This window comes from Nuphar pumila, chromosome 3, assembly GCF_984573655.1.
Source record: "Nuphar pumila chromosome 3, dmNupPumi1.hap1.1, whole genome shotgun sequence".
NCBI classification, from domain to species: Eukaryota; Viridiplantae; Streptophyta; class Magnoliopsida; order Nymphaeales; family Nymphaeaceae; genus Nuphar; species Nuphar pumila.
Genome location: NC_143251.1, coordinates 115,668,842 through 115,693,821, shown reverse-complemented (window position 1 = coordinate 115,693,821; position 24,980 = coordinate 115,668,842). Strand labels below are relative to the sequence as shown.

At 37.9% G+C, this 24,980-nt stretch overlaps 1 protein-coding gene across 1 annotated transcript in view; it reads left to right on the top strand.

The window, feature by feature from the left end:
* LOC149843392 (villin-3-like) overlaps nt 1-24,980 on the top strand; it is a 73,546-nt gene that overhangs the window by 28,800 nt on the left and 19,766 nt on the right. The window contains exons 9-15 of the mRNA XM_089999759.1: nt 20,710-20,869; nt 20,985-21,135; nt 21,220-21,320; nt 21,536-21,694; nt 22,152-22,220; nt 22,297-22,365; nt 22,516-22,653. Of these exons, the coding sequence (XP_089855885.1) occupies nt 20,710-20,869; nt 20,985-21,135; nt 21,220-21,320; nt 21,536-21,694; nt 22,152-22,220; nt 22,297-22,365; nt 22,516-22,653 (847 nt within the window). The remainder of the gene's footprint in view (nt 1-20,709; nt 20,870-20,984; nt 21,136-21,219; nt 21,321-21,535; nt 21,695-22,151; nt 22,221-22,296; nt 22,366-22,515; nt 22,654-24,980) is intronic.

Genomic DNA, 24,980 nt, shown 5'->3' with positions numbered 1-24,980 from the left:
TTGCCGCCTACTCCCCTCTTCTCTCTTTACCTCACCTTTGTCTTTGCAGGTTGAACTTTCTGACATGGTATCAGAGCACAGGCGCGGAAATCAATCATCTAGAAGACCTATAAGGACCACCACATGCTTCTAAAGGACGTAGGATTTATTTCTTTCTCTTTTCCTTAATCCTTTTTCACGTCACATTCTAGTTTCTCTTTCGGTTCTTTTCACTTTCAATATTTTTTTGGTTCGCACGTCTTAATATTCTGTTCCAGTCTGCCGAATCTCTGATTTTCTCCCCATTTTTTTTTCTTTTTCTTGCTACTCCTCTGTGTGACGAAGGCGCTGATATTATTTTCAGCACACGACATTGCTGGTTTTTCTCTCAATACACTGTCAGTGCAGTCGGCACTCTAATTTGGAATCATCCCATTCCTATTTCCTATCTGTTATTACATCTCATTCTTCGTATAATCCATGGATTCCAAGTTGAACCCTAGTTTTCTTACTCACCTCATGACCCACAAGTTATCCCATGATAATTACTTACTTTGGAAGCGTCAGATTGTGCCTTTTATTCGTAGTCATGGTCTTTATGGGCATCTAGATGGGCGATCACCCGCCCCACCTACACATATCGTGCAAGAGATAACAAGTGAAGATGGGAAGGTGAGTCAACTTCGAACCACCAATCTTGCTTATGATATATGGGTACAACTGGATCAGACATTAGTTGCTTACATCACTTCCACACTTTCTGATCTTGTTTTACAAACTATTTCTGATGATCAATCTGCTGCCGAGTTGTGGAATGGACTAGCTCATTCCTTTTCTCAGGTTTCCGAATATCGGGCTTTGCAACTCAAGTGGCAATTCCAATCCATGCGAAAAGGAAACAAATCTATTACAAAGTTCATGGGGGATGTCAGGGTGATTACAGATCAGTTAGCTGCCATTGGAAGTCCTGTATCAGATAAGGATATGGTACAACAGGTATTAGGTAGCCTTGGACCTGAATATCGCATGTTTTGCACGACACTCCAGGTTGTCTCAGTCTTTCCATGTTTTGATGATTTTCAATCTAAGCTTTTGCAATATGAGGTCAGTTTAAATCAGGAACACGCGTTAGATGATGCTCATCCTGTGATGATGACACATACGCCTATTCAAACAAGAGTCTTATTTACTCCTCCTCGTCCCAATGGAACACCTATAAACAAAGGAAGATTACTACCTACACCAGGTGGAGGAGGTAGTGGCTCAGGCAGTGTACCACGAGGTGGACGTGTTCCTACTTGTTTTCTATGCAATAAGCGGGGACATGTTAAAGCAAATTGCTGGTACAATCCTCAGAACCGGAACAAAACAGAGAGGCCAAATAGTCGGCCAGGGCAGAAGGCAATTCAGACATTTGCACGCACTCCTCAGGGACAAGTTCTTCCACAGGACGTACAAAATATCCTTATGACTACTTTCAATCAGATGAACTTGCGCAAAAATGATGAAGGTATATGGTATATTGATTCAGGGGCAGCAACACATGTTACTTCTGATGCAGGTAAATTTTCTCACTTGACTCCTTACACTGGAAATGACACTATAGTCATAGGAGATGGATCTCACTACCCCATCTCTCACACTGGAAATGTCTCCCTTTCTTTGCCTGAATCTCAATTACCCTTGTCAAATGTCTTACTCACACCTGCTATTCAAAAGAATATTCTATCTGTGTCAAAATTAGTTGATGAAACAAATTCTTCCGTTGAATTTACTCCTTCTGTTTTATCTTAAGGACCTTCACACCAAGAAGACGCTCGCTAAAGGTGAACGGCTCGGGAACATGTACGTCTTTGAAGAATCTCATGTGCCTTTGAAGACGTCGTCTTCCGTAGCCGTGGCTTCTTCAGCTTCTTCCTTTCCAACTTTTTTGAGTCGATCTACAGATCATAGTTCTTCTTCTAGAGTCTTGAGACTTAATAAGCCAGACTTATGGCATCTTCGTTTGGGTCATTGTAGTCAAGTTTTTCTTGACAAGTTGTCTGCTAAAGGTTTAATACCCGCGGTCAGTTTAGAGTCAAAATGTCCAAGTTGTCACTTATGCAAAAGTCATGTACTTCCTTTTCATAGTATCAATAAAAGAGCAACAAAGCCTTTTGAGATTATATGCTCAGATGTTTGGGGGTCCTGCGTCCACTGCCTCTCTTTCTGGATCTCGATATTATGTACTCTTTCTTGACTCTTACACTTGATTTAGTTGGATTTACTTCATGAAAAACAAACATGAAGTTTTCAAGTTGTTCAAACAGTTTCATGCACTAGTCCAAAATCAATTCAATACCAATGTTGTATATTTCCAGTGTGATGGGGGGGAGAATACATATCCCATGATTTTAGTGAATATTTGAAGGAGCATGGCATTACACGTAACATTTCTTGCCCTCATACATCTCAACAAAATGGAGTAGCTGAGAGAAAACACAGGCATATTGTTGAGACAGCCTTGAGCATGATGCACACTGTGGGTATTCCTTTCTCTCTTTAGACAGAGGCTTTCTATACAGCTGTTTACGTTATCAACAGGTTGCCCATGACCATTCTTGAAGATAATTCTCCGTATTCTGTTCTTTATAATTGTCATCCATCATATGAAGAACTACATCCTTTTGGTTGCGTATGTTATGTTCATATTGATCATTCATTGAGAAATAAGTTTCAAGACAGAGCTGTACAATGCAAGTTTCTTGGGTATGCAGATGACTATAAGGGATACAGGTGTTATGATTCTCATACAGGCAAAATTCGGGTATCTAGAAATGTTGTTTTTGATGATGAAAATTTTGACATTCTGGGTTCATCTTCCACAGATACACAGGACAATTATGATCCTTGGCTCAATGACTCACTTTTATATGATTCGTTGCCTTATGAGGATTCATCTTTATTGACAAACAATGAACCTTATACTTTCTATGTGGAACCGCATATAGAAGACATTCCTCCTACAACAACATCCTCACGTTTTTCTGGTCTTGTTTATTCTCGTAGAGCTCATCTAGTCAATGACGAGACTCCTCTACGACGTTCAACTCGGATTAGACATCTTATAGATCGCTGGGTAAGTTATAACAATTTCTCTTTGGATTTTCAAACATTTCTAACCAGAGTGTCCAAAGAAATAGAACCTTCCTCTTTTCATGAGGTTGTACATTCCCGTGCCTGGGTAGAGGCGATGAATGAGGAAATGGAAGCATTGCATGAATGTAATACATGGGAGATTGTACCAAGGCCAGATAACAAGAATGTTGTAGGATCCAAATGGGTGTACAAGATCAAGCACAAACCGGATGACAGTGTTGAGCACTATAAGGCTCGTCTGGTTACACGAGGCTTCACACAGCAGTATGGGCAGGACTACGATGAAACGTTCAGCCCAGTAGTAAAATTGGGCACCGTCAGGATTATCATTGCATTGGCGTTACAACATGGATGGTCACTCAGTCAACTTGATGTTAAAAATGCATTTCTGCATGGTGAACTAAAGGAAGAAGTTTACATGGAGCAGCCACCTGGTTATAACATGCATGATTCATCCAATTGGGTATGTAAACTTCGACGCTCTCTTTATGGCTTGAAACAAGCTTTTCAATCTTAGTTTGAAAGTTTTTCCACGGAGATCCAACATCATGGGTTCACTAAAAGTGTTCTAGACCATTCATTGTTCATATTCAAAAGTGATTCAGCTATTGTTTGGGTGCTTATATATGTTGATGACATCATTATCACCAGGAGTGATGAGGTTCACATATCTTGGGTTAAGTCTATGCTGATGGCTAAATTCAAGATGAAAGACTTGGATCCCTTGCGATATTTTTTGGGTGTGGAAGTTGATAGTCGACATGAGACTATTACATTGAGCCAACATAAGTACACTATTGATATTTTTACTTGCTACAGGGATGGAGAATTGTAAACCAATTAGCACACCTTGCCTTCTAAATCATAAACTAACTAAGTGCTAAAGAAGGCACTACTTATCATGATCCTACTTTGTATCGTCGAGTTGTAGGGATGTTACAATACTTAACATTCACTAGGCCTGACATAGCATACTCTGTCAATCAGGCTTCACAGTTTATGCATGCTCCTACAGATGTACATATGGAAGGAGTGAAGAGGATCCTTCGGTATTTAAAGGGTACGATTAGAGATGGCTTGATGTATACCAAGGACACAGCTTATACGTTAGGGCATCGACTATTCACTTACACAGACGCGGACTGGGCTGGTGATCTTGACGAGCGCAGATCAGTTTCGGGGTATTGCATTCTTATCGGCAATAATATTGTAACATGGAGTAGCAAGAAGCAAAAGGCAGTGGCGCGATCTAGCACTGAAGTAGAGTATCGTGCAATGGCAGCAGGAACAACCGATGTTACATGGGTGAGACATCTACTGCAAGAATTACAAGAACCGATCTCGTCCTCTATGCTTCTTTGCGATAATCAGAGTGCTATTAATATTGCCTTCAATCCCATCCTTCATTGTCGCACGAAGCATATCGAGATCGATCAACACTTTGTTAGACAAAAGGTGGAAGAAAAAGAAATTGAACCTGCATATGTTCGGTCAGATATGCAAGTTGCTGACATCTTTACCAAGGGAATATCCACTCATCAGTTTTGGGCACTCAAGGACAAGTTGAGCATGATCAAAGACCATAGTCAACTTGAGGGAGGCTGTTAGTTTTGGATCATGGATCCGACCTGCACCACATTCCAAGGATCCACCTCGGGATGCGTGTGTGCCCCAAGAGGGCGGTGGCATATTGTAATTTATTTTTATTACTTGTGTAATGTTATACTTTGTACAATACATATAAATAATAAGAGAAAGGGGTAAACCCTATTGCCGCCGACTCCCCTGTTCTCTCTTTACCTCACCTTTGTCTCTTGCAGGTTGAACTTTCTGACAGTCTTGACGTGCCCAGGTTCATAACAATAATAGCAAATTACTTCTTTTCTTTCCACCTTACTTACGTATTTCTCATCATATGTTCTTCCAAAATGTGGAGGTTTATATGCACGAACATGATTCCCTGGTCTTGAAACAGCTAAAACTGAGTCATCATCATTTTTTGAGATTCTTTTCTTCAGTCAGTTTTCTTCCATACTCAACTCTTCAATTGTATCCTCAATAGAGGGAACCTTCCCTCGATGAAGAAGAGCGTACTTAGTTGTCTCAAATTTCGGTCATAAGCTATTAATAAATTAAAAAAAATGCTCCGCACTTATTTGATTTTGGCAAAGCTCTATATCTTGTAGACAATGCTACTTTGATTCAAGGAGAGCCAATTCTTCCCATAGCTCGGACAAGCTATTATAGTATTCTCTAATACTTTTATCTCCTTGAACCATATTGCGAACCTTTTCTTGAAGATTACATTTATGGGCAACATCTTTAAGAGAATACATTCTCTTGAGATAGTCCCAAGCATCATTAGCGTATTCAAACTTCGCAAGGCTTGAACATTTTTTTATATCCACACTAAAAATGAGCCAAGACATAATCTTGGTGTGACCCATTCTCCATTCTTTCCACTTTTTCTCATAAGTGGAAACAACTTTAACTTTTTCTACCTCCGAAAGAAGTATTTCTTTTCCTTCTTCTTTAGTAAGCATTAGTTTAGGTTCCTCATCGGTTCCATCCACTAATCCCCATAGCCCTTTTCCCCAAATGAGGTGCTTCATGATAGAAACCCATGTTACATAGTTAGAATCATTGAGTTTTATGGGCTTAATGGTGACATTATCATTGTCATCCATTTTACAAGTTTAGGAAAGGAAGAAGAGGAGAAGAAGGAAAGAAAAAGAAAGAAATACACCACCACAAGAAGCAAAAATATCTAGTCTTCCAAGCTTCCAAGGCTCCACGCAACTAGCCCTTCAAAGAGGCTTCTTTCCTTTGAGAAAAACACGAACGACATGCTTCCCAATGCACAAGAACAACTCTGGACTGTTGCTTCTATCGACCTTGCTCTGATACCATGAAAGAATGTAGCAATCCCTAACAAGGATTGTTTCTTCAACACTCACAAAGAGGATTTATGAAACAAAGGCATTTAAACAAAAGAGCTCACACTCATACACAATACCCAAAAGAGGGTATAAATAAAATGAAGAACAAGATTTCATAAACTTGGGAGAAAACTCCCACAAAAAATAAAGAACCAAGAATACTTTACAAGGGGAAACAACCCCATATTCATAGAAGAAGGGGAGAGGAGCCACAAGGGAGTCATTGGACTCCCAACGACTCTATTAGAGCTATTGGGAGCCCAACGGCTCCCTTGGAGCTTCACCTTTTTGACTAGTAAGAAAGGTGAAGCCTAAAGGTGTCCTAAAAATAGATTTTAAGTGAGTTCTAGTTGGGTTTAAACTAGAACTAAACTAGCTAAAAAACAGGAAAAACATTACAAGGGATTACATGAGCTGTCTATGAGATTACATATGAGATATGAGCTGTCTATGAGATTACATATTTTAACAGGCCCCTACCTGCCAAAGGGTGGCAAAGGGCAGGGGCCCCTGCTTCTCTCATCTTGCAGGAAAAACAAGAGTTGGCAGGGGCACCCTGCCAACCCACAGGAAACATCGACAAAGGTAGGGGCTCGACCCCTGCCGAACTCCCAATAACTATAGGCGGCAAGGGCCTTACCGCTGCCAAAGGAGGGGGGTGGGGTTAAAGCTGGCAGGGCTTGACCCCCGCCGACCTACCAAAAGGAAAAAAGGGAGGCGAAAGGGCTTGGTTAGCCCCCTGACGACTCACCAGAAAAACCCAAGGAGGTGGCAGGGGCTCGACCCCTGCCGACCTACCGGAATACAAGGAGATAGCAGGGGCTGGCCCCTGCCGACCCACTTGAGCACAGGGAGGTGGCAGGGCTCGACCCCCGCCCACCTAACGAGAAAAAGAGAGGGAGGCGACGACAGGGCTCGGCCCTTGTTGTCCCTCCCGAACTCAGGGAGGTGGCAGGGGCTCAGCCCCTGCCAACCTACCGAGTGAAGGAAGGGGGGGGGGGGGCAAGGGCTCAACCCCTGTCGGGCCACCTAAATAAGAGGCAGGCAGGGGGGCCCTGCCACCCTATCGACCAAAACACAAGTGGCCCCTCCCCTGGGAGCCCTATGCCAGACTGAAGAGGCGATGCAAGCGGAAGCCCTGCCGTTTGCCAGAAAAGAGAGGCAGGGGCTTGGCCCCTGTCGGCATGCCGAAAGGCAAGATACGACAGGGCTTGGCCCCATGCCGGTCTGCGTAAGGCATGTAGACGGCAGGGCTCTGCCACTGCCATCCAGCCGAAAAACCCACAGGCGGCAGGGGCTTGGCCCCTGCCGGCCTGTCGCCACGATGCAGGCGGCAACCCTACCGCTTGTTGGAAAAAGCGAAAGACGAAGAGGATGAAGATATATACTTGAGGACCGTCAGCGACAGGGGGGGGGGGAGGAGACAGTCGGAACACCGAGAGAGAGAGAGAGAGAGAGAGAGAGAGAGAGAGAGAGAGAGAGAGAGAGAGAGAGAGAGAGGCGCCAGAGGCGGTGACAACGAGTTGCTGACAACTTCGATCGTCGGTGGCTGAGAGACGGGAGGTGGAGAGGAGAGAGAGAGAGTGGCGAGGGGCAACCCCTCGCCCACGCAGGCTCGAAAGTTCGAGAACCCGGGTCGGGTCCAGGTCCGATACAGCGGACCGGCCTCGACATATGTTCGACACCATTTTTTTTAAACGGGCTTTACAATTTCAAACAAGATATATTGAATCAACTTATTTTTCAAGAAACCATAACATTGATTAAGAGAAAATTTGATTATTAAAGAACATATGATTTATCAAATAAAACAATAATGCATAAAAGTGAACTGGTGGTCTTCCAAAAAGCATACGAATTTCTCAAAAGAGTGTCTATTAAAGACACTTCGAACAAATCCCATAAAAGGATATAAATGAAAGAACACGATAAAATAATGAATCTTTATTTATCCCCCCAAAAATACTTAAGGAGCATTTCAATCATGCACCATGTGAAAATGTCTTCAAAACTAAAGCTATGTGCTCAAGGGCACTAGATTCTCAATTGACCAAAATGCACACAAAGGCAAGATGAACACTCTCAAAGGAGTATACATGCACAAAGGCATGAAAAATAAAGAACAAGTTTATTGAATGAGTAAGAGAACTTTTACAAAACGGATTAGAAAGAGTGAATTAACTTCATGCTAATACATATATATATATATATATCATATGGTTAAAGCATGTTCAAAACACATGAAACAATAATGAAAAGACAACTAATTTTATCAGTAAAAGACGAGTTAATTAAATTTATACGTACCACAATGTGGGCGCGATAATCAATTAGAAACATAACTCACTCATCTTAGAGTGATTTTAATTATAGAGGTCCAAATATACATATATATATATATATATATATATATACATGAACTTTTATTGATAAATAGTTTTTCATATAAGGAAAAAAACAAGTAGTAAAGGTTTAAAAAATTCATTACAAAATTAAAAAATCTCACGTGATAAAGGGAATGCAAATCAAAACCAATTTGCGGAAGATAAAAAATTTAAACATTCCCATAAATATGAAATTTTGCAAATCTCAACAATAGTTCATCCACCACAAGCAATCACTTCATTAGACCTCCAAAACCTACAAATCAAGTGTATAAGTGACTAGAACAAGTGCATAGATACAATGCCACTAAAGGGCCAAAGACACACACGAAGGTGTTTATAAACACCTCTTGTCTACATATAATGACACTTAAAACTAGTGTATCAGCGACTAGAACAAGTGCATAATGCTAATAAAGGGCAAAATTACAGACAAATGTATGAATAAAAAACTCCTGTCTACATATAATTGTTAGAAAACAAAGGGTTCGATAATGAACCCATAAATGCACACTAAAGGTGCAAATACACAAACCCACTAAGGGGCAACAAAAAACACATAAAGTGCTTAACCCACAAAGGGGTTAAGCCAAAAGGCTAAAAGAATATCTCTTTATTATGAAAAATAGGGTAAAAACCCTTTTACAATAGAGCTAAAGCTCCCTCAATAATAATGAAATACAAGGGGAATACCCCTATTTATAACCCTTTAGAGGAGCCACATAGGGGGCTCCCAAAGGAGTCGTTGGGAGCCCCCAACGGTCACATTTGTGACTGTTGGGGGCTCCCCAACGACTCTTTTGGGGAGCCTCCCTAGGTGGCGCAAACCAGAAAAAGAAGAAAATAAAAATAAAAAATAAAAAATAAATTACAACCATATTTCAAATGGAATATGTGTAAAAGTATATGAAATGGCTAAATTACCCCTATGGCTAATAATAAAGAAATATATATTATATATATATATATAATTAGGTAGATACATATACATATATACCATATATGTATATGTATCAACCTTTATATATATAATATATATGATTACACTGATTAAGGAATATATTTTAACACCCCCCTCAAACTTTGCGTGGGGAACGGAAAGATTGAAGAATACAAGAGGAAGAATCTCAAGGCTTCAAGAGTCTTCAGTAAGGATGTCATGAAAATAGCAAATGTCTTCCTCCAAAAGTCTTTATTGGTGAGCACTTTCCATGATCTATCCAAGGTACTCCTTTCTATCTCATCTTCAAGATCCTGTGGAACAAACCAAGAACAGGTCTAAGTAAAAGATATTTTTGCACTTTAATCAAGTGGAATATTCCAAACAAGATGAATCAATCAAAACCATATAAGATGATTCATCCAAGAAACAATGGTGCAAAAAGATATAAAAGCATAATTATTTTATTTAAAGCACAGGATTCGTCAGGACAAGATAATTACTTATGCATGCAAAATGATTTTAGAAGATCATGTTTCAAAATCATATACTTAAAAAATAATGAGAAAATTTTAAAGTGTATGCAGAAATGTATAATAAGAATGCTTAATGCATTCACATGATTTAATAATGAACAAACAAAAGACCACAATGAGGAACATTGAGATAGTTCATGAAGTGACAACATAAAGAGCCTTCAAAGAGCCAACACATAAGAAAATATATGAATCTTAATCAAGTGAGAGCTTAAAAAGTCATTATGAGCATATGCATATTGAATCAACACTTAAAAGAGTCATTAATAAACACGCTCCAATCATACTTCAATCAAGTAATATTACTTGAGCTTACAAGATAGGAAAACAAGTGTTTATTGATTTGAGCAATTCTCTTGAAGGCAATTTCACAAAGAAAATGCTCAAGAGCATAAGATAAAAGAGTGTATAAAACACAAGAGTTCAAAAAGTTTTAAGTCCATTTATGAGACAAAACTATCAAAATATATTCTTTGATTTGAACAATATGTGCACATAGCAATTGTGCTATAAAGTGAACACGAGTTAAAAAATCTCATATTAATACCAAATTTCAAATTCCCATAAATATGAAATTTTGTAAATCTCAACAATAGTTTATCCATTATAAGCAATCACCTTATTAGACCTCCAAAAAACCCAAAAATCAAGTGTATAAGCTACTAGAACAAGAACATAAACATAATGCCACTAAAGGCTAAAGACACACACGAATGTGTGTATAAACACATCCTGTCTACATATAATAATACTTGAAATGAGTGTATCAGCGACTAGAACAAGAAAATAAATGCCAATATGGACTAAAAAACATTTCTTGTCTACGTAAAATAACACTCAAAACAAGCATGTTTAGCTACTAGAACAAGAGTATCATGCCAACCATGGGCTAAAAACACACACGGTGTGACAATACATATCTTGTCTACATAAAATGACACTTGAATTGAGTGAAAGAAGCCAACCATGTGCATACATCTCAGCGACTAGAATAAGGATACAAATGCCAACATGGACTAAAAATCACACACAATGGTATGAATCAACGTGCCTTGTCTACATATAATGACACTCAAGACAAGTGTGTTAAGTTACTAGACCAAGAGAACAAAGCCAACAAAAGACTACCAATACACACAAAGGTGTGAATAATATGTCTTGTCTACATATGATGACACTTAGATAAGAGGCATAAAAGGAGAAGACACTTGAGACAATAAAGCTTGTAATGGAAATCCAATTAAAGAACATCAATTTCTCAATATACCTTGAAACACTAAGGTTTCAAACTTTAGACATCCATCACAAGTATACATAATTAAAAGCATCCATAAAATCAACGGCTAAAAAACAAATGAGTGACACACTCATAATTAGAGATCTCAAAACAAGTCATTTTAGAGTCAAGCTACAAGTTGACAATCTAAAATGATATAACACGAGGTGCCCATAACTCACCTCGACAAACATCTCTAATATATCAATAACAAGGCCAAAAAGGATTGATGCATCATATAACAACTTGTGATGAACAAAATAAGGGCCATAAAAGGCAAAAATACTCTTTCAAAAACACAATGACATATAAAGAAATCATCTTGGGATAATCAAGAGAAGAAAACCAAGCTTTTAACAAAGAAATCACAAGAACCATAACGGTTCACAAAGAGTGCTTTAACACGATACCCTAAGAAAGAATATTCAAAAGTACTTGAAAATTTATAAAATTGGGATTAAATCCCATACAAGTTTTAATATTCTTTGATTGTGATGAGATATGCGGAAACATACAAAGTAGTATAAGCACTTACAATGTCTTATAATGATTAAACAAAAGAGTCAATATCCAAGTCCATTACACTTTCACAAAAAGAAATGTGCACAAAAGCTTCACAATATAAAAATGTCTACAAAGAGACAATACACATACAAGCACAAAAGCTTTACAAAAGATGTGCACGAAAGCACTCACACAACACTTGAAAAAATACGCACAAAGGCGTAAAAATAGCAAACATGCACTAAGGCATGTATTTTATAGAAAAGAAGGAATGCTTGAGACCCTCAAGCCTTAATTATGCAATTATATGCTTAACAAATGCAATTTAAGACAAAGAAGACCATATTACGGCCAACGTAGGTATTCTTTTAAAAGAAGAGATACAATCAAGAGGTTTTGAAACCTTATGTGAAAAATATAAACAAACAAGTTTATAAAGTTGCATCATTAGAAGAAAATCAAAACTAATGAAATCTTTTATACCAAAAGATGCAATAGACACACTATGCATATTAAGATTCTATATAGTGTGGGAAGTTCTTTTAAAAGATCTTTCTTAATGAACACAATGGTTCATACAACATATTTAACACAAAAAATTCAAAATTCTTTAAATAAACCCAAAACATTGAAAGACCTTTAGGAGTTCTCACAAATAGTTATTATTAACAAGAACTACTTAGGATTCATAAAAAAGTGAACAACAAAGATTTAGATATGAGAAATTCTCATACAAGAATCATATCAATTTTTCACAAAAAATGCACTAAAAACTATAAACAAGAGAGGACCTCAAAACAAATTAGGCTTCATACGAGAGTCAAGAGCTTTTAAGCAAAGATCATTAATTTAGCAAGAAAACATATATAATTTTAGAAGTTAACTTATAGGTCAATCATGAAACAATTATGTAAAAAATCACAAATCTCACATAATTGAAGACAATTTTGAAAAACATAAATTATTATTATATGTGATGGGTAATCGATGAATGCATAGAGAACTATGTGAATTATCACAATCCTTCATATAAAAAAAATTCAATCTTATCCAAACTTTCTTTAAGAACTTCTTACACATACAAAAGATTTTTATCACAACCATGTATGCTCATTTATAAAAAATCTCTAAAAAATATCCGTGTATAAACACAATGCTAAGAAGTGTGCACAAGGGTACAAGGAGAACTTTCACAAATGCACAAAGGCACGGATAATACTAACTTCAAGCTTTTAATACTTGAAGTCAACATAATAGAAAACACCTAAAGCCATACGAGTTCAAGTAGGATTGACATCAAATTTTAAAAATATAATATACGATCCATTTTTGAGCAATCATATATTTGAAAAACAAACAAGTTTACCAAATTTTAAAAGGAGATATTTTAAAACATGCGAACACGTGAAATGTGAAATGTGAAAAGAAAGGATTCAACTATCATAAATACTAAATTTACAAAATATATGCAAGAAAATTAGTTTTATAATTCATAATACTTTAAGAAAGGGGATACATACCGAATAACTTTAAAAAAGAGAAGAACAATGAATACTTCACCATTTCTTGAGTGACACGCTTTTCGATGCACCAAAAGACAACCCGATCGTGACCTCGCTCTGATACCATGTTAGAAAACAAAGTGTTCGATAATGAACCCATAAATGCACACTAAAGGTGCAAATACACAAACCCACTAAGAGGCAACCAAAAGCACATAAAGTGTTAAACCCACAAAGGGGTTAAGCCAAAAGGTTAAAAAAATAGCTCTTTATTATGAAAAATAGGGTAAAACCCCTTTTACAATGGAGCTAAAGCTCCCTCAATAATAATGAAATACAAGGGGAAGACCCCTATTTATAACCCCTTAGAGGAGCCACATAGGGGACTCCCAAAGGAGTCGTTGGGGCCCCACGACTCCTTTGGGGAGCCTCCCTAGGTGGCGCAAACCACAAAAAGAAGAAAAGAAAAATAAAAAATAAAAAATAAAAAATAAATTACAATAAAATTTCAAATGGAATATGCGTAAAAGTACATAAAATGACTAAACTACCCCTACGACTAATAATAGAGAAATATATATTTTATATATATAATTAGGTAGATACATATACATATATACCATATATGTATATGCATCAACCTTTATATATATAAAATATATATGATTACACTGATTAAGGAACATATTTTAACAATAATGACACTAATGATCTAGTGTATCAACTACTAGAACATGAGTATAAAGCCAACAATGGGCTAAAAATCACACATGAAGGTGTGAATAAATATCTCTTGTCTACATATAATGACACTTAGAAACAAGTGTATCAGCGACTAAAACAAGAGTACAAAGCCAACAATGAGCTAAGAATCACATACAAAGGTGTGAATAAACATCCATCGTCTACATATAATGACACTTAGATAAGAGGCATAAAAAGGAAAAGACAACCGAGGTAAGAAGGCTGCAATCAATATCAATTTTAACTACATTTTGAAACACCATGGTTTCAAAAAAATAGATAGTCATCACAAATACACATAGTTGAAAGCATCCATAATAAAGTCAATGGCCAAAGAACAAATGAGTTATACCACACACTTACAATCAGAGATCACATAACTATCAGTTAGAGTCAAACTACAAATTGACAATCTAAAATGACATAATACGAGGTGCAAATAACTCACTCCAACAAACATCTCTGATTCAATAATAACAAGGCCAAGAATATTGATGCATCATGTAAAAGTCTCTGATGAATAACATAAATGCTATAAGACAATAAATACTCATGGAAAATATTTTTTAAATAAAATACCGATTTGAAAAGCAAAGATCAAATTCAATAATAGATCTTCCACAACTGTACGAAGAACTCACAAAAAGGTGTCTACTGGAGACACTACAAGCATGACCCTTGAAAGGGTATAAATGGAGGAACACTTAAAAAATAAATATTATTTTATTTATACAGAAAATGCTTAAGAAGCATTGATAACATAAGCAAGTTCTATAAGGAGCTAACTTGATCTAGTTCATAAAAGTAACCGATTTGAAAAAAGACTTCAACAAATAAGATGAAATCTTAGAATGAATGTAGTGCAATCATATATCCTACAATATGTCTCATGACAATTTTAACAATTTTTAATAAGCAAATAAGAATCATGCTTATTATAAGCAATTCTTCAAAAAGAGTTCATGAATCATCAATCAAGAAATAAGTGTAATAAAGCATATCACAACAAAGAATCTAATGACTCTTAAAGAGAAAACAATATATATGATTTCGAAAAAGACTGCTTAGATTTAACTCACAAGTTGATTATGAGACAATCAACGCCATTAAAGAGAACCAAAGCATATGTATAGATACCAAAAGAACCATAAGAAAAACCAAGTGCATACATTCTCATAAAGAGATTAAAAAGACTCATGTATATGCAATAATTAAAGCCACACATCTCATACAAAAGACATGCTTATAAACAAATTTAAGCATATATGCAAGTGATAAATTTAAAGCACTAAAGTCATTGTATAAAATTTTACATTTTTAAATATACAACGAGTCAAGGGTTCTAAACATGAATACGCATGTCCATCAAGCATGCAATGCAATGTTTAAATCATATGCAAGGCGTGAGGTCAACAGCATAATCATAAGTCCAAAACACCTAAAGTCATTACTATTGTTATACACACAAGTTCAAGTAAGATTATACTTTGTGAAATATAATGTTATTATTAAATTATTTTAAGATATGAACATGATTAACGAACCATCTAAGGTCTACATGATTATATATATATATATATATATATATATATATATATATATATATATATATATATATATATATATATATATATATATATATATATATATATATATATATATATATTAAGGCAAGTTTTGAAAAAATTCAAGATTCAAACATGTCATGATGATACACATCTAGTTTTCTTAAGATATAAGATAAACAAAAAATGATAAGAAAACAAGTTCAATGATGATTAAAATATCATTTAAAAATTTGAAAGCATACGTTTTGTTTTTATTTTTTGATTTAACAAATAACATAGAGAAAAAAAAATATATATATATATATAATTTTATACATATATATATATATATATATATATATATATATATATAACGCTAAAGAAAATAAATATTTTTCTCATGCATAATGCATGAGCTAACTAACACAAGAAATACTTAAGAAATGTAAAATACATACCGAGTAAATCCAAGGAGAAGAGAAGAAAAGAGAGATAACAAATATTTCACCACCTTCTCAAATTTTAAATGACACACTTCCCAATGCACCGAAAGAATAACTTGATCACAACCGAGCTCTGATACCATGTAAGAAAATAGGTTGAAATACAAATAACAAGTGATAACACTTGAAGGTCCAATAATGAACACGAAATCACAAGCACATAAAGTGCAAAATACACAAACCCACTAAGGGGAAATCGCAAGCACATAAAGTACAATTACATAAACCCACAAAGGGGTAATGCCAAGAGACTAAAAAGAAATAATTTTATTAAGAGAGAGTAAAAACCTCTATAAAGAATGAGGAAAAAGATACATTAAGAGGGGGGAACACCCCCTATGTAACGCCCCAAAATTTCAAACTTGCGAACCTTTCAAAAAACAGGCAAGAGACTAGAAGAAAATCTCTTTCCTTTCAGAGTTTGTTTATGTAATCAGCGGAAGATAATTCTTTTGTTGAATTTAGAAAGGCAAGCTGACAACTTTGGGCACGTTAGTTAAAAGAACCAAAACTCACTACATATGTTACTTACAAAACACTTGGAAAAGCCACTTTCATTTAAAGAAGTTTCTAAATAGTACAAAATTCGGATATCCAAAGGAAAATTCGTGACAAAACCCCAAAACGTCCAGGACGCGAGCTAAGAGCAGGAAAAGGAAATCTTGAAGCCATCTTGCCATATCGCGCCATCGCCCGTGGTGTACCTAATTATTACCTGTACCCATATAATGGGTTAGTTTCGCAAAAAATTAGTAGGCGCACAAGAGAGACTACAGGAAACTGAATTAAGAGCATTTAATTCAGCATGCTAAGCAGTTTATAGCATAACAATCGTTAAACCGGTAAGCAGTTCAAAGCAAGTAAGCAGTGCAACTGTTAAACGCAACAAGACGATTCATTTGATCGTAAGCTGTGAACTACTACACAACAAGCAAGTCTTATGACCCATCAACCAGTATGAACAGACTTATGTTTCGATATTACTGACCTGCGGGTATGCGCAGACGCGAAACGTAGAAATAACTGAGACTAGTTTGGGCGTCTGTTATTTTATGTATTTTCAATAACCCGAATAGCTAGTTGAGTCCGCTCCTAAGGGGACGACTTTTAGCCGAGAGAGGATTCCCCAAAGGCAGTTACTTGGCAACGAATGCATCCAACTTCTGCAGAAGTCCATGGGATCTACCACCTAGGATAATGTTTGGTAGTTCCTTCTCCTAACTCCAATGACTGGGGAAACCAGATCTTTGCCCGTGGGGTGGTTGTTAACAACCTGTCCATTGGAGTTTTTGTACCGATCCATCCACTCCCTTGATAGAAACCAAAGGACGAATGGGTGCGTTAGGCGTTGCTTAACTAACGACTCATTCTATATGCTCTGGTCTTTCAACCACTCGAGCATCTTACCTGTGAAGGCGATCAATCACCATTTTATGTGATTACAGCATTGTGCATTTAACATTATTCGAGGTCGCACGACTGTCTCATCCGATCATCGCAGTACTAACGTGTAGTGCACAACTACAAGTACTCTAAGATGAAAGGGATATAATTCCTCAATAGGAGCCTTAACAGAAGTGTTTCGCAAAGATGTAATGTTTCTCAAACTTTACTTTTTACATTCTTTATCTTTGAAAACAGTCAACTGCTTGTGCCAACATCTGGAATGGGATTTGCTAGAATCCCATCCGCTATCGGGGTATCTACATGCCTCGCATGACTCGATACCCGTCTCGATAGACGGGATACGAGTTTCTCAATAGAACCCCGGCTAAGAAGTTCGCTCAAGCTCCAATTCGGGATTACCCGAAATATGTCGAATAGACGAACAGAACCAGCCAATCACATACTTCCAAATACTTCGATTTAGGCAGTCTTTGATGCTTTTGCGCAGCTCCCTAAATTCTCAAGTCTACTTTGTAGGATTGCTCACTCGAAAATCCAGGATCCTTGCTAGGGATCTTTCTCCTTAGACGAGGATGTATCGTTAAGCCCCCGACTCTACTCTAATCGCAAGAGGGAGAGCGGTAAATGCCCCTTGCATCATTCACGAGGATGCCTTTATAGAACATGCAATGAGCAAAAACTAGAGCGTCATCTGCAACGACAAGGCAGTAATGAAACATTTGCAAAAGCAGGAGACTGGGCGCAAAGCGCGATGGCAAATGAAAGACATGACAGAAAGTAAAGGACAAGGATCGCGAAACCACATCCTTGAGTTAAATGCGTACTCGTATATATATATATATATGCATATATATTTATATATATATATATATGCATATATATTTATTTAATTGTCCTTTTTAGTTAATTGAACTCAATTCAATTGTCCAAGTCCTCCGTGCAATCTTCCCCTACCTTGGGGAGTTGCGAGATTATTGGCGTCTGCGGGTGTAAGTGATTGACGACTCGGGCTGCGGGCCGCGAGCGGGATCCGTCATACGAGCTGCAAAAGCGAGACATCAACATGCTATCTCAAACAGAAAGGTAGAGAGGACAGGGGCGTTGCCATTGTCCTGACGTGAAATAAGTAGAGGCAGGGGCATCGTGCCCCTGTAAACCTGCTGAACTTGAAAAATGGGGAGGCATGGGGGCTGCACCCCTGCCTAACGAACAGAGGCAGGAGTTGCGCCCCTGCCTTCCGAAAGCGAGAGTAGGCAGGGGTTGTGCCCCTGCCTGACAATGTGGAAGAGAGGTAGGGGTGTTACCCCTGCCTAACAAAAACAAGGGAGGCAGGGGGCTTCACCCCTGCCTACCGAAGGAGCAAGGAGGCAAGGGCGAGGCCCCTGCCCGTCTATCATAAAGGGGGAGTCAGGGGGCTTCTCCCCTGCCTGCTGAAGTTAGTGGAGGCAGGGGGCTTCACCCCTGCCTACTAGAAGAAGAAGGCGCAGGGAGGGGGCTCGGCCCCTCCCCCGTCAAACTGAGGGTGCAGGGAGGGGGCTCGGCCCCTCCCCTGCAAAACGAGTGCACAGGGAGGGGCTTGCATACAAGGAGTACAGGGAGGGGGGGCTCTGCCCCTTTCCTGTCGCTGGCAGAGAGCAGGGAGGCGGCTCGACCCCTCCCCCACCATCAAAGGGAGCAGGGAGGAGGCTGGCCCCCTCCCCTGCTAAAGGTGGTGTAGGGAGGGGGTTCGACCCCTCCCTTGGCCGCAGGGAGCACAGGGAGGGCTCGGCCCCTCCCCTGTCGAAAGGAGACGAGGGAGGGGGCTCGACCCCTCCCTTGCCTACAAGGGTGCAGGGAGGGGCTCGACCCCTCCACTGCAAACAGAGGTCATCGTGAGGGGGCTCGACCCCTCACTTTCAAAATACGACACAGGGAGGGGCTCGGCCCCTCGCTCTCTAAAAGGAGTCGCAGGGAGGGGGTTGTGCCCCTCCCCTGCGATTTAGGGCAGCAGGGAGGCGGCTTAGCCCCCCTCCCTGCGCAACAGAGATGTGAGGGAGAGAAAAATGAACGAAGGAGAGGAGGAGGCGGCACGTACCTGGAGGGTTGCCGGAGGGAAGGTCGTCGGCGTGCGAGCTTTGCCGGAGGCCGCTGCTCGGCAAACGCAAGGAGAGTGGGAGAGGGGGTCGGGTACCGAGAGAGATACGAGAGAGAGAGAGAGAGAGAGAGAGAGAGAGAGAACAGAGGGGAAGGAGGTTTCGAGAAACCTCCCCCCCTTGCCGCTGCGTGCTTTTATAAGCACGCAACCGACTAACACCTGGCGGATCCGGGTCGGGTTCGGATCCGGATCCGGATCCAGCCCGAGTCCAAATAAATTTTTTAATTTTTTGTGTGGGTTTTACACACTATATATACAACAAAAAAGAGAGAGGGAGGCCTTGGGGCTCCCATATATGGAGATGTTGGGGATCCCAACGGTCATAAATATGACCGTTGGGGACCCCAACGACTCCAATAGTGGCCCTCCAAGGTCTCCTTTATGAAAAAAATAAAAAGCAAAAAAAGAAAAAAAGAATAGACAAAAACAAAAAAGGTTGTTTTAATAAAAACAACTTTTACAAGATGTGAAAAGACTAAAATACCCCTATAGGGTATTTTGGAGTGTATATATATATATATATATATAATGTTTTTAATAGTAAACATGAGAGACGCAAACTGCAGTTAGCCTAATCATGAAAGTTAAATAATACAGTCTTTCATTCTTCATCACTTTTAATTTGTGTGCATATGTATGTACACTTGCATAGTAAAGGTAGATTGGTGGAACCTTTTAGAAAATGACACGGGCCATTGGTGGAATTTGAAATGAAATGACCCGGGCTATGCATATCTTAAGATGGATGATTGATTCTAAATGTGGGCCAAAAATTCTAAATATATAGGTGATAGAATGAATACTATTAACTTTACAACATCAAGGGAAATTCTCTCAATGAATCATAATTCACATAAGATTTGATATGCTTGAGAGTTGTCTTAGCCACCTTTAGCTGTTACTTCAAATATAATGTTGCTTTGAGGTCATTGGGCATTGCACTTGTTAAACCTACCTTCAACTGAAGGTTGGGACCTTTTATCTAACACCAATTAAAGCATTCAATTTTTTACAAGAATTAATCAATGATCTTGAACAAAATTAAAAAGCAGGAACATAAGATGCTGACACTTATCATGAATTATGTTGCATCAAAAGAGCATCTAGATGCCATCTACAATTATTTTTTGGATCAAAATTTTCTTTTTGGTAAGTTGTGACAGTTGCCTTGTGTAGTATTTGTGCTGATCAGGTGAAGCTTGTTGAAGGTGCATTGTCTAAAACAATGCTTGAAAACACTCAGTGTTATCTATTGGACTGTGGAGCAGATATATATGTTTGGGTAGGCCGAGTAACACAACTTGATGAAAGAAAAGCTGCAAGCTTAGTTGCTGAGGTACAAGCTGTATACTTATGTCATCAGTGTTAGAGTCTCATCCCATTTGTAAACTATATATTTATTTCATACCCCACATTATTAGCTTCACTGAAAAGTTTGTTTAACTGTTCAGAAATTCATCGTCAGCCAAAAACGACCGAGGGCTACACGTGTAATTCGGGTTATTCAAGGATTTGAGCCACATGAATTCAAATCAAATTTTGAATCATGGCCAATGGGACCAAGCACTACAAGTCCTGAGGATGGAAGAGGAAAAGTAGCTGGTAGGAATGAATGATTAACATCGATGGCTTTTTCTTGGTAAATTTTTGCATCATGAAAGTTAATTTTGGGCTGGATTCTTTTAGCATTATTGAAGCAGCAGGGCGTTGATGTCAAGGGTGTGGCAAAGGCAACTCCTACAAATGAGGAAGTCCCTCCGTTACTTGAGAAGGGTGGAAAAAATGAGGTCTTAGTATCATCATTTATTCTTTTAATTTCACTTCATTTGTTTTTGTCTTTCAAGTGCCATATGATTTTCATTATTTGATACTATATATTCACATTTGATGGAATAGAGTTTCCAATTTTTTCATTGGTCTACCAGGTGCATAAGCTCATGATTATGCAGTTGCCTTTGAGGTTCTTTGTGAATGAGATTATGACATTGCTATTGTGTTTCAGGTTTGGAGGATAAATGGCAATGCCAAAGCAAAAATTCCAAAAGAAGAAATTGGCAAATTTTACGGTGGTGATTGTTACATTGTTCTTTATAGCTACCACTCTGGTGACAAAAAGGAAGAATACTTTTTGTGCTGTTGGATTGGAAAGGACAGCATTCAGGTAAATTCTTTTGCTTTATCTATTTATTGTATTGTTAATGTTAGTTTTAAATGGTGGTGAAACTTGAATGTAAACTCTATTCTATAAACATTCACTTATGCTTCCAGTATATGTTATAGTCCCATAGCATGTTGATTTATGAAATTGGCAAGTTGAAAAGTGGAGAGTTTGTAGATCCAGGAGATGAACTTTTTCTTGGCTTGTTTCTTTCCAAGAAATATGCTAGTTGAAATACCATAGGACTGCATTTGCAAATCTTTTTAATATTATGGTTATGCTTAGCATAATTTTCATGTCTTATTCAGTAAGACTTAATGCTTCTTGCTTCCTTTCTGATCATGTAAAGACATTCCATTGTGTCTTTATTGACCCTTTTGGACTTGATCTATGATATTAATTTTATGTATTCACTTCTCACAAGACAATTAATAAATTGAATATTTGGTTATGTTTGCAGGAGGACCAGATGACTGCAACTGGATTGGCAAATACAATGGCAAACTCTTTGAAAGGAAGACCTGTTCAGGTATGATCTAGTTGAATTTTGGAATACTCAAAACATTCACGAGATCCAATATATTTAACTACCCGGCTTCCTACAGGGACGCATATTTCAAGGAAAAGAACCACCACAGTTTATTGCACTCTTTCAGCCTATGGTTATCTTGAAGGTTATTTTCTTGCAGATTCTAGTTTCTAATTTCATGCACATTTTAGTTTCAATGTCTATGCAATTGTGTTCCTTTAAAATTGAAGTTTATTTGAAATATTCCAAGGAGTTTCTTGTGATTGTATATCATCATCTTTCTTCTTATGTGCAGGGTGGGCTCAGTTCTGGCTACAAGAAGTTCATTGCAGATAAAGGCTTGAGTGATGAAACATATGCTGCTGAAAGTGTTGCACTAATACAAATTTCTGGTGTGTCGGAGCATAACAATAAGACAATTCAAGTTGATGCGGTATGTACCTACTTTATCATATTCTGAGAAATGCTTCGCAACTTGTATTTGAAATTTGGTTGAGATTGTTTCTGTCATTGTATTACAAATGACCTTATGATGCACAAGCAGTTGCACTATAAGCAGCTGGGTGGAAGCAATCTTATGAGATAAAAACTGCTGCAATGAACCTTCAATCACAGGGAGATGACTAAAAGTCCCAAAAGAAACTGAAGGCAAGAGTGCAGCTTGCCTGATGCCTATTTTTGTTTCTTGGATTCACCACGTAATGGTCTGAAGAAACCATTGAATGAAATGCCTGATTTAACTAGTATATTATATTGTAAAAAGTGTAGGATGAATGGGTGGAATAATGAGATTTTCTTTTTGAAATAAGGAAATTCATTAAGAATGATGAAGTGTTGAAAGTCAGTTCTTGTTGGGAACATGGATTCTATAAGACAAACTGTATGGGTGATTGCGTGCATTTGACTAATTTGGTAATTGACATTAGTATGGGTCCTTTCTTATACAAGTCTCACATGATAATTATTATTGAGGGAGAACACAGAATTAAGCATCAGTTTGATTAGTATATCACTTGTGCAAGGGTGGTATGTGAATGAAATGATGGTGAGCCTTAGAGTTCTTGATTTTTGAAATATATCGAATTATACAAACTACAAGAGCTATGGCCTCCAGGGAATGTGTTCCTCTCATGTAACAAAGTTCAATATCTTTATCTTTACTCTTTTGTCTAGTGAAATGAGTGTACTTCTCAATGTTGTGGTAGACCCGATCATATTGAGATAACATTCTTATTATCAGAACAGAATGAATACAAAAAAAAATACAAAGCCTGACATTGTTTGGTAAAAATGCAGTTAGATGATGCCATGTACACATAACTTCTACCAAGTAGTCACGGAAACCTGATATGGACCTTCTTGTAGTTGGATCCTTGCAAAGCCCGAGCCTGTATGGGATACATTACTAAGCAAGGATTCATGCAGCTTTAAATTCATGAGAATGTGCTCATCAGTGGTGGATGCTATGCATCAATATGTTTGTGGATTGTTGCATTCATTATGAAACAATTAGCATTCACATAAAGCATAATAACAACATATTAAAATTGTAATAGTACTCTATTGAACAATGGACAATGTATAAAGTCTCTATTTCTGTCTAAATGAATGATAACGTATATGACATGCATGCTGCAGCAATTAAGACCTCGTATGTTAGGATCTGCTTTAAGCCCTTTCCTATTTGCTATAGTGATGGATGAGCTTACAAGATCAATTCAAGAAAATGTGCCGTGGTGTATGTTGTTTGCTGATGATATTGTTTTGATTAATGAGTCTAGAGCTGGGGTTAATGCTAAGTTAGAATTATGGAGACAAACATTGGAAGCAAGAGGTTTTAAGTTGAGTAAAAGTAAGACAGAATACATGGAATGTCGATTTAGTAAGCAACGAAGTAGTGATGGGAGTGTAGTGAAGCTTGGTGAGCAAGAAATACCGGTGGATGATTCTTTCAAATATTTGTGATCTATCATTCAAAAGTATGGAGAAATTGATGGAGATGTAAATCATAGGATAAAGGTTGGGTGGATGAAATGGAAGAGTGCAACTGGAGTGTTGTGCGATCGTAGAATGCCATTGCGGTTGAAGGGAAAGTTTTATAGGACGACTATCAGGCCCGCTTTACTATATAGTACGGAATGTTGGGCTGCCAAGAGACATCATATTCAAAAAATGAGTGTAGCTGAGATGCGTATGCTGAGATGGATGATATTCAAAAAATGAGTGTAGCTGAGATGGATGTGTGGAAATACAATAAAAGATAAGATTCGGAACGAGGAGATACGTAATAAGGTAGGCATTGCACCCATTGAAAATAAGATGAGAGAGAATCGTTTACGGTGGTTTGGACATATTCGATGAAGGCCTAATGATGCTCCAGTTAGAAGGATGGAGAAATGGGAAAATATATTAGTTAAAAGAGGTCGGGGTAGGCCTAGGAAGACATGGATGGAGGTGATAAGAAAGGATATGAATGCTTTGAACCTCACCGAGGACATGACATTGGATAGAAATGAATGGAGGAAAAGGATTCATGTGGAAGACCCAGAATGATTTTCTTTGTTGGTTCATATCGCCGACCCCAATTCAAAATAATCTTTTGGGAAAACACATTTTCCAATATAGCATGGGATTTTTCTTCCTAATATTTTCTTGAGAACAAGATTTATCATATTGGTCTGAATTGTCTGATAATAACACTTTCATTTGTGAATTGTTATATGATTGGTATTTTGGGTGTTGCAACATCTTGTATGCATA